This window comes from Pseudochaenichthys georgianus, chromosome 14 (assembly GCF_902827115.2).
Source record: "Pseudochaenichthys georgianus chromosome 14, fPseGeo1.2, whole genome shotgun sequence".
NCBI lineage: Eukaryota > Metazoa > Chordata > Actinopteri > Perciformes > Channichthyidae > Pseudochaenichthys > Pseudochaenichthys georgianus.
In genome coordinates this window covers 14,743,006-14,756,510 of record NC_047516.1, presented here as the reverse complement: position 1 = coordinate 14,756,510, position 13,505 = coordinate 14,743,006, and the positions used below count along the sequence as shown (strand labels likewise).

At 40.5% G+C, this 13,505-nt stretch overlaps 1 protein-coding gene across 6 annotated transcripts; it reads left to right on the top strand.

The window, feature by feature from the left end:
* The first annotated feature begins 313 nt into the window (after positions 1 to 313).
* Positions 314 to 12,716, top strand: arr3a (arrestin 3a, retinal (X-arrestin)). Of its 6 annotated transcripts, none has more exons than XM_034098376.1 (20): positions 314 to 417; positions 1,765 to 1,834; positions 1,951 to 2,376; positions 6,441 to 6,473; positions 8,958 to 8,988; positions 9,119 to 9,179; positions 9,258 to 9,302; positions 9,417 to 9,607; positions 10,085 to 10,144; positions 10,248 to 10,324; positions 10,440 to 10,575; positions 10,730 to 10,814; positions 10,898 to 10,970; positions 11,072 to 11,209; positions 11,351 to 11,434; positions 11,532 to 11,555; positions 11,704 to 11,753; positions 11,855 to 11,874; positions 12,002 to 12,031; positions 12,261 to 12,716. In XM_034098376.1, exons 4-18 carry the CDS (start codon positions 6,466 to 6,468, stop codon positions 11,857 to 11,859), a joined length of 1,068 nt encoding a protein of 355 aa, XP_033954267.1. In that variant the 5' UTR covers positions 314 to 417; positions 1,765 to 1,834; positions 1,951 to 2,376; positions 6,441 to 6,465; the 3' UTR covers positions 11,860 to 11,874; positions 12,002 to 12,031; positions 12,261 to 12,716. The 6 variants fall into 6 exon arrangements, with proteins under 6 accessions (XP_033954267.1, XP_071061656.1, XP_033954265.1 ...); XM_071205555.1 differs by having other exon boundaries at positions 314 to 687; XM_034098374.1 differs by having other exon boundaries at positions 1,765 to 2,376.
* Positions 12,717 to 13,505: the final 789 nt, after the last annotated feature.

Below are 13,505 nucleotides of genomic sequence, written 5' to 3'. Positions count from 1 at the left end.
CGTGATGGAAATTATTAATTTATTTCCGTTTTTAATTTATAGTAGTATAATTACTTGTATACATAGGCCTACAACTTATGAATAATTGCCTCAAATATGACTTACTGCAGGCCAAATATTTCCATAATAAAACATTACTTATGCAGAATAGTATTATATACCTGCCAAGATGTGATTCCCATAGACTGTATGGGTGATTCCTAAGGAATTGCTGCTGCAGGGGGCAGGAAGCTAGACCTCGTGGCTGGATCTGGGAATCCAATTCCCAGAATCCTCGGGAGTGTGACGTCAGCAGCACAACGTGTTTGAACGCGGAAGTAGAAACATTGTTTACATTGCAGGTAGAGGAAATCGAGTTTGTTCACTGGAATATATCGTGCAATTAAAGGCTTCAAGCGCTGATTTTACTTCGAGAAGGTAGGACAGGATGGCAGGTACTTTGGGAATGCCGGAGTCAGCTTGCGCCTGCCTTTTTTTGTATACCCACCGACCGAGAGACAGTGCGACTCTTAGCTGACACACAAGAGAGGAGTTGTTGATGATTCGGTTCCAGAGTCGGATATTGCAATAGACATTTGCAAGGACAGCACCGGCAGGCAAGCAGCAGCAACATGAAACACAGCAGCCGGAACATGACGCAGCAATAGCAAGTGAACGTGGCAGCAGGCAAGCAGCAGCGACGTAGAGGTAGCTGCAGCAATAGCCGCAGCAAGCAATGCATGGAGAGAGATCTGGCAGGTTAAATAGAGCGACATATTAAGGAGACTCTGTTTGGCTGGTTGTAGAGTGGCAAGGGGGCGTTATGTGTGAATGCAGCATAAGTGCTCGAGTTGACTGCATGAACTAGCTCGCAGGCTTCTCCACATTTGTTTCACACAAAATATATTTCTGTCTTTTATCTATTCTCATCAAAAAGGGTTCATGATTAAAAAAGGAGAGAGCATTAGTTAAGTGTTATTCAGATGAAGAGACACATAAGATGGACATTAAATAAATATTACTCAACCTGGTTACCCTTGTTTTTTTATTTAACCACAGTACTTATGTGTTGGTTATTTCAGTAGCCTAAGATATTAAAGGTCCCCTATTATACTGTTTTTCATCAATATAGTATAGGTCTCAGATATATACAAAACATGTCTCTGAAGTGTTTGGCGGAAATACCAAACAGATCACCCATTGTAGCATCCCATGATCCCTAGCTGTTTCAAAAGTGCTGATTCTCTTTCTTTTACTTTAGATGAAAATAAGGAGCCACGCCCCTCTGCAAGATATTTGGTTAAAAAAATAACACAATAGTGCTCTAGGAGGAGATTCGGGTGATAAGGTGGGGGGGTGTTACCTTGGTTGGTTATTAGCTAATGGTTACACAAGCCAAAATAACATGACATAAAGTGGCCAAAATCTGAATCGCTAATTTTCAGACAGGTTTTAAATGGATAAGCAAATCTTTTTTCCTGAAACTTTCAGAATCTCTTAACACAGAGTTGTTGGTGGATTTTGCATATTAGGTGACCTTTAAGGAAAAAGTGCATTACATACAAGTAAGTAGACTGAGACTTTCTTTTTTTCAACCTGCAATTAGGGTATTTGGATAAATAAAAAATGTTCTCTCTGTTAGTATCTGTCTTGGACCCACCTCTGTATTCCTGTCACCTTATCTCCCCAAATATCAGCGGCAGTCAAATCAAACTAATAATGTTTTTTTCCACTCCCTCTCTCTGTTGTCTGTGATCGTGCATCATGGCGTGGTGTTTCCACCAGGGAAATCCTCCTCAGAGGGAATCACACTGTCACCTTCTGTTAAATTGACGATCAGTGAACTCAGAGCCAAGTAAGCCAGTTTATTTCCAGTGCTGAAGATCTCCCAAATACTCCGAAAATAACTAAAAATATTTCACAACTTTTATTTGTAAAAATTTCCCCATTTGTTTCTCTGATTCAAAACAGTTCACTAATGGCGAATAGCAGGTCTTTGGTATTATCCAGAACAAGTGCAACCTTTCTAGCAGAAACCCCTAATGTCATGACACATCCAGGCCTTTTGACAAAAACATCCCTTTCAGAGAAGTTAACCCTAATTAAAAAGGACTGCTTTGATTGCTTCATTTGTGTGGGTGCAGATGGGATTATCCACCTACTACTACCACAGCCATGTGTGAATTAGCCACTGGGTGTTAATTACCCCGTTGTGATCCAAAAAAAGCCCCCCGCTGATTGCCTAACTGGATTAAGAAACGGCCGCAATAATAGGATAGTTAATCCCAAATTATGCTCAGAGGGAGGATGCACCTATAAAAAGCCGGATCAACTGTTGCTGACCGCACTCTCTTCTCTACTGACCTGGACACCACACTCCCAGACATCCGAGAAGAGGTAAGACTTGATTTTCATGTATGGCTCGATACAGTATTGCATTTAGCCTATTTAGAGCATTATTTTACTTTTTTTAATTATATACACTGATGAGGAAATACTGCATTGGAGCATACTTTAAATGTTATATTGTGCCAGAAACGTTTCCTACTTTAAGATGAAAGTCAATGAGGTGTGTTACATCGAAGAGATAATCATCCGAAGAGCCATCATACATTTGTAATTATGTGCAGGTTGCATATACAGCATACAATTTCTCAAAATGGGAAATGTGGCTTAATGCACCTGTCAAGGCTGTCAGTGGTCAAGCATGGCTGCTGTAGTATTAAAGCAGCCTAAATGATAGGCAGCAGGTTTGCATTGCAGAAGCTTTTCCTACAAAGGTCTTTTTGTAAGACAGTACAGGTGCGGGAGCAGGCAGATGTTAGTGATAAACAATGTTAATCATAAACATCACTTAAAGGTGGGGTAGGTAAGTTTCAGAAACCGGCTCGAGTGCACTCCAATTTGAAAGTACACAGCCGAAAAGAATCCGCCCCTTCCTTCAGACTTCCTTACAGAGCACCTCCTCCAACACACATGAACGCGCACATGACGTCAGCAGACTGGTGAAAGTGGCCGCCTGTTGCTGGCGAGTCATTAGAGGCTTCTCAATACTCAAATTTCCCCTCCTCAACTCCTCGACTCCTCGGTCCTCCAGTAGTGACCCGGAAATGAATTTCAGCGCGCCATTTTGAAGGACGTCTCATTTCTCTAAATGCACACCGAGGATCGAGCGTCGAGGAGGCTCTCTGGAGGAGCTATAACCGAGGATACACTGATGGTTCCTCCACGGCTCCTCCGCGGATGCATTTCCGGGAACAGTGGAGGCGTGACGCACGGCCGGACTTATCTCAGCCAATGACAGCTCTGCATGCATCCCCTGGATATTATTTTAGAAACTGCTCTCATCGCAACGCGATGTTTACAGTGAGAACAGCTGTGAGGCCCGTGCAGAAAGCAGAGCAGTGTGTAACATATATATCACTCAGTATAACAGACCTACTCTCTTTATTTGCTTTAGTTTAGTAGATATCTACCATATGGTTGACACATCTACCATATATGGTAGACCTGTCTGTCCGCGCAGATGCGGCGGACAGACAGGTCTCAGTTGGTTTGGTGTCCTAGCCAAGTTTTACATATTGATGTCATTATGATATGGAAGTAAACAAATCAGTCCTATGGAGACGTAACAGACAGAGGGGGGGGGGGGGGGAGCAGGGGGTGATAAGCTTCACTTGAAAAACTTTGAGCTTCTCATAAATGAATATGCAACTTTAAGTTATGATCAAATATTGTTAAAGATAACAATAATACATCTATACACATGGCTGTGTATCAATAGAAACAAATTGTCCCTTAAACTCCACATTCTATAGTAAATGTCAACAAATATTGTTAAAACCCCAAGAGAGAGAAATCAGAACATTGGCTCTGAAATGTCGATATTTTTCTAAGACCATTTAGTGCTTCACATAATAAAATACACAACGGCTGTAGCCTGATTATGCGTTAGGAGCTGTAGGTGTGTGTGGTACAGTGTGTAGGTGTGTGTGGTACAGTGTGTAGGTGTGTGTGGTACAGTGTCGGTGCGTGTTGTACAGTGTGTAGGTGTGTGTTGTACAGTGCGCAGATGCGGCGGACAGACAGGTCTCAGTTGGTTTGGTGTCCTCTGCTTACTTTTAATACTTGCAAATACAACTTTTGGCCCGTAATTTCAATTCCCCATTTCAGCGACCAGTGAGATGGGGGGGATATATCCAGTCTCTGATTGTGTTACGTTATTATGAGAGTGCTCTCATACTTTAAATTGCATATATTTATATAAATATATTTGTGTGTGTGTCCCCGCATCTGCAGCCTGTTATTGTCTCATTATACCGCACTCTCAATGAATTAAGAGTAAATATGTGGGGGAACAATGTTCAGCTGATCTAACAGAGATTATAAAATATGACAAAACACTCGACAGCTGATGCAGCTGTTGCCACGTAATAATGAACGGACGTCGCTCTAATATGACCGCTCAGAGGAGAGGAGTTCTCATTTCTTTAAACGTCTGCTGCTTCCCCTCCTCTCTCCTCGGTCCTCCGCTCGCATCTCCTGTGGGCGGGTCTAAGTATCGAGGAGGGGAGTCGAGGAGGGGAAATTTGAGTATTGAGAAGCCTCTCTAGAAGTACTGCTGCAATGCACGCCCAATGACGGCACGCCCGATGAGGGCACGAGATACATTTGTGCGTGCACGAGAAGGAAGGCTGAGAGACAGGGCGGCAATCTTTTTTTACAGTACTACGGGTTCCACAGATGACATTTTTGTATGGATTTTTTGTCAAAGCACTTATAAGATATTCATTGCTATCGGGATGTTAAGAGCATTCCATGGAATATAACAAAAAGTGTATCTCGAGCCGGTTTTTCAAACTTACCTACCCCACCTTTAACTTTGGGAAGTAAAGATACTCAGGCTCAGTTTAGCGGGAGTGTCAAATCAAGGAAAATGTATGCAAAAGATTAAAATGTTAGGTTAACTGCACCACTTGAAATGTTTGGAAAAAAGGAGGTGCAAAAACAGAAAAAGTAAGGAATGAGTGATGATTTAGTTCATTAGTATTTAGATGAGCTGCTAATCAGTTACAGGTTCGGCAACATCACAGCCCACAATTACTTTATGTGCTTAGGAGGACTACCTCTCCATGTTCCTGATTTTCTCATGAAAACCTTTTTACTGAATCTACATTGTGGGTTTGGATTGGAAATCAGACACAAGTCAGCATTCTTCTAAGTCTCAATGAAATGAATACAGCAATGTCTGTGTTTGTCCTGTAAAATCAAAGGTCGAATATGTTTAGAGATAGGCTGTAATGTATTTTTTTTTATTCATTTAACTTTTACTTAAATTGTGATGAATCCTTAGGGAATGCCCTCAATTTCAATATTGTAGAGAGAACAATGTAAATAGAATACAAACCCATATAAAGAGTCATTTGTTATTGTGATTTTGAATTGAACTGTGGTAAGTTTGAATGTGTGTTGTAGAAGGTTTCTTGTGTGTGTAGCAACAAAAACTAAAACAGGACTTCGAGCCTTAGACAATGTGTTCAAAAGAGTCAAATAATGACTAAAAGACCAATTTAATAACATCCTTGATTCAAGATGATTATTGTCACTACAAGTACAATCGTGTGAAATGCTTTTATTAGGAGGACCCAAAAAAACAAATAATATATTATAAATAAAAAAATACTTGTAAAATGAAAAAAATAATATTCTTACAATTATTGACAAAAACATTTAAAAAAAGCTCTGTATCAGTCTGCTAGTGTGAGACATTGGCAAGATGCCATTAAGGGACTCATAACAAATATGCAAACCCATATGCATGTAGGTCTCCTGGAAAAGGGTCGGTTAAGTGTTTACTCAATGCACAGAGTTAAAAGGTTTATAAATAATAAAAGTCAAGATAAAACATAACTGAATTAAACCTTTTAATCCCTAAAAGTCTCAGGAAAGTTACGATGTGTAAAGGGAAATTGGGAACCCCACTATATCGTTGATGAACCATTAATCAAATCCTTACGGCTCTCTTGACCTCTCTTTATCAATCTGTATTACAGGGCACGGGCTAAAGTTTGGACTTAGTGTCTCATTGAGTCCAGGAATACTTCAGAAAGTTACAAAATAGGTTTCATCCATTTAACTGTCCTTGAATAGTCCAAACAAGCAACAGGTTTGGCACTGACGTTCAAACGCGACGTGACATAATAGTTTGTACCGTATGGTTTCGGGGTGAATCCGTGTCTGTTGGACAGAGGCCAGTCGGGATAACGGATAAGCTTGGTGCCCTCACACTGATGGTGTAATCTTATTGCATAGGATTACCCTTCGGTACCCTCAAAAGAAAACATCACTCCGGCTGCCACAAAGCTGACAGCAAAGGATCACTCTCCTAATCCCAATCTCTGACTGATGCTGTGAACTCCTGAAAACTCTGCTAAACCTGCCTTTTTCTTTTCTTCCAATAGAACTCTTCGGAGGACATTACATAAGATGGCAAAGTAAGTATTATTTGTATTTTGATATATTGTTTTTGTCCCCTAAATGCAGTTGTTTTAATGTTAATCTTCTGCTTCAAACTAAAAACATCAAAGCTTCATATAAAGAGGCAGTTGTATTGCATTGTATTGTATAATTTTCTTATACCAAAACACAATACTTAGAAGTTACTAAAGTTTGAATTAGTCCCCTTTGCTTAGAGAAGAAAAGCAGCTGAAAAGGAGTTGAACTCTGACCCTAAACCCTGTAATCACTTAAAAAACTTTACCAATTTAGATTTGCAAAAGTTGACCTGCGCAAGCCAAGTCCTAAAATGGAAGAGTCATTTAAACATATTTATTTTAGGTTTGTACGGATTAGTTGGTTGATGGGTTGGTTCAAATGTGGACTCAGACAGTACCTCAGGTGACCAGCTATTTAGGAAACCTGGCTCACCATAAGTATCTCCCTCACCTCTGCCAGTCTTTCAATCCGGGAACGATAAGATAAAGCTGCTCCACACTAAGCTTTTCCTAAATGGATAAAAGGGAATATGGGATTACTGGCCCTTTACTGGCCCTATTACTGCTGCTTGCAAAGGAACCCACATTACCTTGAGAGTCGAAAACAAATCATAATTTATCTTGACACTCTGTCAATGGATTTACTCATGTGGACAATCACAAACTTACTTTATTTACTATTACAAATCCATTGTCCTGCAACTACATGCAACTGTTGTTGGATGTACTGTAGGTCAGAGTCAAAGTCAAGGTTTCTTAATTAATACCAAAAAGAACAATTAAACAACAATCAAACAAGACATCACAGTGATAAGATAAGATAAGATAAGATGAACCTTTATTAATAATTTTAATTATTAATAAATTATTATTATTATTATTATAAAATTCAGTTGTACAAAAGCAGCAACAGGGTAAGCGTGAAAAATAGTACAGCAAAGATTCACACAGATCAATAAAATCTAAGTTATAAAGTGCATAACAAGTTAAAGTGACAAGTTTAACATGGGTTGTGAAAACAGTATATATTTATGACCAGTGATTTAATTTGATTTATTTTTCATCATTAACCCCTTGTTGTGCAGCCTGATGGCTACAGGCACAAAGGACTGTCCGAGGCGCTTGGTGCGTTGTGGTGGAGGGATGAGTCTGTGGCTGAACGTGCTCCTCATCTTCACTAGCTCTGCGTGGAGTGGGTGGGAGGGGTTCTCTAGGATGCTGTCGAGCTTCCTCCTCGTCCTCCCCTCTGCCACCTCCTCCAGATTGTCCAGTTGTACTCCAACTACAGAGCTAGCCTTCCTCACCAGCTTGTTCAGCCTGCCAGTGTCCCTAGTGTTTGTGTTTCCACCCCAGCACACCACGGCAAAGAAGAGCACGCTGGCCACCACAGACTGGTAGAACATCTGCAGCAGCCTCGTGCACACGCTGAAGGACCTGAGCCTCCTCAGGAAGAACAGCTTGCTCTGTCCCTTCCTGAAGAGAGCATCGGTGTTGTCTGTCCAGTCCAGTTTATTGTTCAAGTGTACTCCCAGGAACTTGTAGCTGTTCACCACCTCCACATCCTCCCCCCTGATGGTGATGGGGGTCAGAGGCCTCTTGCTGCTCCGCCTGAAGTCCACCACCAGCTCCTTAGTCTTGCTGATGTTGAGCTGGAGGTGATTGTTGTCACACCAGCCTATGAAGTTCTCCACCAGGGCCCTGTACTCCTCCTCATTGTCATCTGTGATGCAGCTGACAATGGAGGAGTCGTCAGAGAACTTCTGTAGGTGGCACGAGCCGGAGTTGAAGCGGAAGTCGGAGGTGTAGAGAGTGAACAGAAAAGGTGACAGCACAGTTCCCTGGGGGGCTCCGGTGTTGCTCAGCAGCACATCAGACACGCTGCCCTGCAGTCTGACATACTGAGGTCTGCTGGTGAGATAGTCTGTGATCCAGGCCACCAGGCTGCGATCCACCTGCATCACTGACAGCTTCTCAGCCAGCAGGTGTGGCCGGATCGTGTTGAAGGCGCTGGAGAAGTCGAAGAACATAATTCTCAGTGAGCTGTGCGGCTTCTCCAGCTGTGTGTAGGCTCTGTGGAGCATGTAGATGATAGCATCCTCTACACCAATGTTTTCCTGGTAGGCAAACTGTAGAGGGTCCATGGAGTCACACACGAGGGGTTTGAGGTGCTGCAGAATCAGTCTCTCAAAGATCTTCATGACGTGTGAAGTCAGAGCAACAGGCCTGTAGTCTCCTGGGGTGCTGGGGCGTGTCTTACACATACACATTCAAGAAAATCAAATAAATAATTTACACAGACACACACATGCAGTGCATGGATGACGTGCATCAACTCATACTCTAGCTTCGTTAAGGAGGTCAATAGCTCCAGGTAAAAAATAATTTCTGTTGTTGCGGCCAAAGTAAGAGCGGTTTTTTTTTTGGGGAACAAAGCTGCAAAAAAAAATTCTTCAAATGGGTTTTTCTCATCTGCTTTTTTCACAGGGTTTTCAAGAAGACCAGTGGAAACGGAGGGGTACGTTATATGTGTTGATTTTTATTTTTTCTCTGCCCTTGTTTGATTTGTTTAGTGGGTTTTTTTCAACAATGAAAAATACTTGGAAACAGACTTTTAACTCCAGTTTTCCATTCTCTTTATCTGACAGGTCACGCTCTACCTGGGGAAGAGAGACTATGTGGACCACGTGGACAAAGTGGACCAAGTCGGTACGTTCCTTCTTCATTGAATGTGTGTGTGTGTCTAGGATGATTGATATAATGTCTTCTGCACTGTTACCTTTACAGATGGTGTTGTGAAGCTGGACACAAAGGATTTTGGAGACAGGAAAGGTAACATGATAAAAAGTTACAATTTCAAAGTCCTAAAAAACAAACCCCAAGTTGAGTCATGTGGAGAAGTAAAATACTCTAGTAAAATATGTTTCTACCATTGTGTGTTGACAGTGTTTGTGCAGCTGGCATGTGCTTTCCGGTACGGTAGTGAGGACCTGGATGTGATGGGCATGTGCTTCAGGAAGGACATCTGGATCCAACACTTCCAGATCTACCCTGAGAGCCACAAGCCCACTCTGTCCGCCATGCACGACACCCTGCTGAAGAAGGCGGGAGATGACGCAAAACCCTTCTCTTTTGAAGTATGCAAGATGTTAAGACACAAGTGTAAAGAGTTTCAGATCTCATCCACACATTAAAGCTTTTGTTTTAGGTTTAATTGAATCTACTCACATTTCTTTGGGGTGATGTTATACCTTTTTAATACTGACTATTAAAAAGCAAACAGCACTTTTTTCAAAGGTCAACATTGTTGAGTTGCTTTGTGTGTGGCAAGGGTCATGGGAGAATAAACTGCTTGTTTGATATACATAGGGAGTTTAATTGGTTTGAGATGAATTGATGTTTTATATATAATCCGTTAAGAGCGTACTAAATCAAATTAAAAAGTATGCCATACTCAAAATCACATGACAACTCGTGAATGTTTTGACCACAGAACCAGAGTCTTTTGCCAACAATTGATTGAAACCAATATCCGAAAATATATATTTATTAAACAGATTTCAAAGTAAATAAAGTCGTCTGTTATTTATAAATGTTCATTTGTGTCTCCCTAGATTCCCAATAACCTGCCATGCTCAGTGTGTCTGCAGCCTGGACCAGATGATCGGGGGAAGGTAAAGCTTGTGCTAATCTGACCACACCATTCGCCTTACCTGTAGTGAGGAAGCAGGTTTGTTTATTACAATGGCTGCTTACATCTTATGTTGTGTTTCGCAGGCTTGTGGTGTCGACTTTGAGATCAAAACTTACATTGCTAATAAGAAGTCCGATCCGGATGAGAAGATTAAAAAGAAGTGAGCACACTTTCACGTTGTCTTTTTCACTAACATACTTCAACTTTCTACCGTCTGTCTCACTATGTTGCCTGACTAACATTTTCTCTACTTTGGCTATCCCCTTTTCCCCCAGGGACACAGCTCGCCTTATCATTCGTAAAATCCAGTTTGCCCCCTCCCAGATTGGCGCCGGGCCCAAGGCTGATATCTGCAAAAGCTTCATGATGTCCGACAAGCCTGTTCACCTAGAAGCTTCACTGGAAAAAGATGTACAGTAGCAAAACCTTACCGTTTAAAGTGTATTTTTCTTCCGTTAAAACAACATTAATGTTACCAGAGTGAGTGTAAAAGCAGACTAAGACCACAAATACCGCAATATCTCAGCATCAACTTGTTGTTTTATGTTGTTTCTTTTGAGAACAGCTCTACTTCCATGACGAACCAATCCCCATCAAAATCAAAATCAACAACGAGAGCAACAAAACAGTCAAGAAATTCAAAATCAGTGGTGGGTACCTCTTTTCACAGAAACACTTTAACATCACTGTTACTGAGAGCAAAGCATAATCATCTGTTTCCTTCTTCTCACAGTGGAACAACTCACAGACATCGTCCTTTACTCAGCAGACAAATACACCAAGGCTGTTCTCTGCCAAGAGTTTGGGTAGGTGGACAGACAACTGAAGAACCACAGTAAAAAGAAAATCAACGAAAACACAAGCTCCAGTTTGTTGTGTTAATGTATGTGTTTGTTTGTGTGTACAGAGAGACAGTGGAGTCCAATGCCACCTACGAAAATACTCTGACTATCACCCCCCTGCTGGCTGAAAACAAGGAGAAGAGGGGGCTGTCACTGGACGGTCGACTGAAAGATGAGGACACTAACCTGGCCTCCACCACTATGTAAGTGCACTGTCTAAAGTAGGATTCTCACGCTGTGTCTTAACTGCTGTATATTAACTGTTGTATATTAACTTTAAAAGACACGTAACTATATTAAACCTTCTAATCCCTCAAATCCTTGTTATTCTTTTTTCTTCACAGGCTGCAACGGGTTCTAGAAAAAGAGGTTTTGGGAATCCTGGTTTCCTACAAGATTAAAATTAACCTCATGGTGGCCGGAGGAGGGTAGGTGTCCTTTCCTAGTTGAGTACTTTTGGTGCATGGAAACGTAATTAAGAAGTTATGAATAAACTAAAACAACCTCTGTCTTGTCTTCATGCAGCCTGCTTGGTAGCCTCACTTCCAGGTGAGTAAAGTTTATCCGAAAATGCTATTTTCCAAATAACGTTTGTCAAGTTTATTTACAATCATATCCTGACTGACTCATGCAGCCAATTAGCAGTGATCACAAAATACCTGTTTTATTCTGATTGGCTGGTTTGTTTTCTCTGCAGTAATGTCACACTGGAGCTGCCATTGATGCTTATGCACCCCAAACCTCAAGGTATTTTTTCAATGACTCCCACAAACAAATGCAAGATTTACGGTTACCAATGCACCCGATGGCTACTAATTATCTTCTCTTTTTCTATTTTCTTCCTGCAGAGTAAAGACTGCACATCAGTGTAAGTATGAATTCACTTTGCTGCAATTTATTTTACACACATAGCCAAGTAAAGAGAACAATTTAGGTGACATTTGTTCAAAGCATTTTATAAATTAAATTATCATTTTCTTGTTCTTCTCTTACAGTGTCTTGAAAGAGACCACTCCATAGTAAAGGTGAGGTTCATTCGCACAATTTATCCATATGGATAATTATCAGATGTGGGAATAAAATATTATTTGATATACGGTCACTTTTGTGGCAGGCCACAAAGAACACAGTTCAGTGATCATCAATACTCATTTTATGTGAATATTGAATGTTAGGGGATGTGTCATGCAGCAAATGTTGAAACAATTTAATATAGTATTGTAATCTTCTCTTTGTGTTTTTGCTTCTTCCTAGAAAGGATGTTAACCATGAGGAGGAGATGAAACTCACAGAAAGACTGGAAGACAACGAGGGAATGTGGCACAAAACCAAGAAAAAATATGTGACGATGTAATGAACCCATTTAACATTAAAGAGGAACTGAACATAGTTACCTTGTCAACCCACTAAGGACACTCACATGTTTTTTTGTTTTAATCAATGTCTTTTAGCTGTAGAGGGAGTACTCTCCCTGCTTAATTGTATGTAACATTTAGAGACCAAAGACTGTAGAAACACACATATGTGCACACAATAATTTCCCCCTCCCTGCAGAGCGTGATTGGAAGATGGGAATTCAGTTTGAAGCCTATAAAATCCTCTATTGTTTGATGTACACCGTTACACTTATTTTGAAACTTTTCTCTTTCCTTTAAATTAGATTGAGTTTTTGATGTGAAGTCGAAAAATGTATAATTAATAAAAAATATTCTAAAAACAGAATAACTTTAGTGTGGGATGGTTTCTGTGTTTGCTGATTATTTTTCTGTGTCTCACTCTGTGGAAATGAAATTGCTTGCTTGTCATAACAATTTGAAACAATCGACATATTTCAACTTGCCCCGGACAACAATGAAATGGCTAGATTGTTTTTCCTCAGTCCAACAGTAGATCAGATAATAAAAGTGAGAACTGATACAAAACAACAAAATACAAAATGAACATTTTCAGAAGTCAGTAAAAATACAAATGTATTCACTCTAAACAGCTCATTAGGTTTATTATAATCTGAAAACAGTTTTCTCCTCCAAAATCAAGTAGGCTATCAGGTCAATGAATTTGTGCACCTACCTTGTTTTTGTATTGTTGGATATATTGTGATTGATTGATATCACTTAGGCATATAAGTGATATAACAATTGGAACCAGTATAAACCAAAAAGTGTGTGTGTGTGTGTGTGTGTGTGTGTGTGTGTGTGTGTGTGTGTGTGTGTGTGTGTGTGTGTGTGTGTGTGTGTGTGTGTGTGTGTGTGTGTGTGTGTGTGTGTGTGTGTGTGTGTGTGTGTGTGTGTGTGTGTGTGTGTGTGTGTGTGGACAGAAAATGGCTACTTTATATTTTCACTATTTGTATTTGTTATGTTGTTCTTGCACTATTTTTTATTGTTTATGTCTTATATATATATTTGTGTAGCATTGTTGAAGCAGCCTAGGATTTAAGATTGTAGTTGCCATAACTACACTCTAGCTTCTGTGCATATGACAATAACATATTTAAATCTT

Excerpts from the sequence above, each read along its gene's own strand:
- arr3a (XM_034098376.1), top strand. Across the intron at positions 9,180-9,257 it reads GGACAAAGTGGACCAAGTCG|ATGGTGTTGTGAAGCTGGAC; the intron begins GTACGTTCCTTC and ends TTACCTTTACAG. Across the intron at positions 9,303-9,416 it reads GGATTTTGGAGACAGGAAAG|TGTTTGTGCAGCTGGCATGT; the intron begins GTAACATGATAA and ends GTGTGTTGACAG.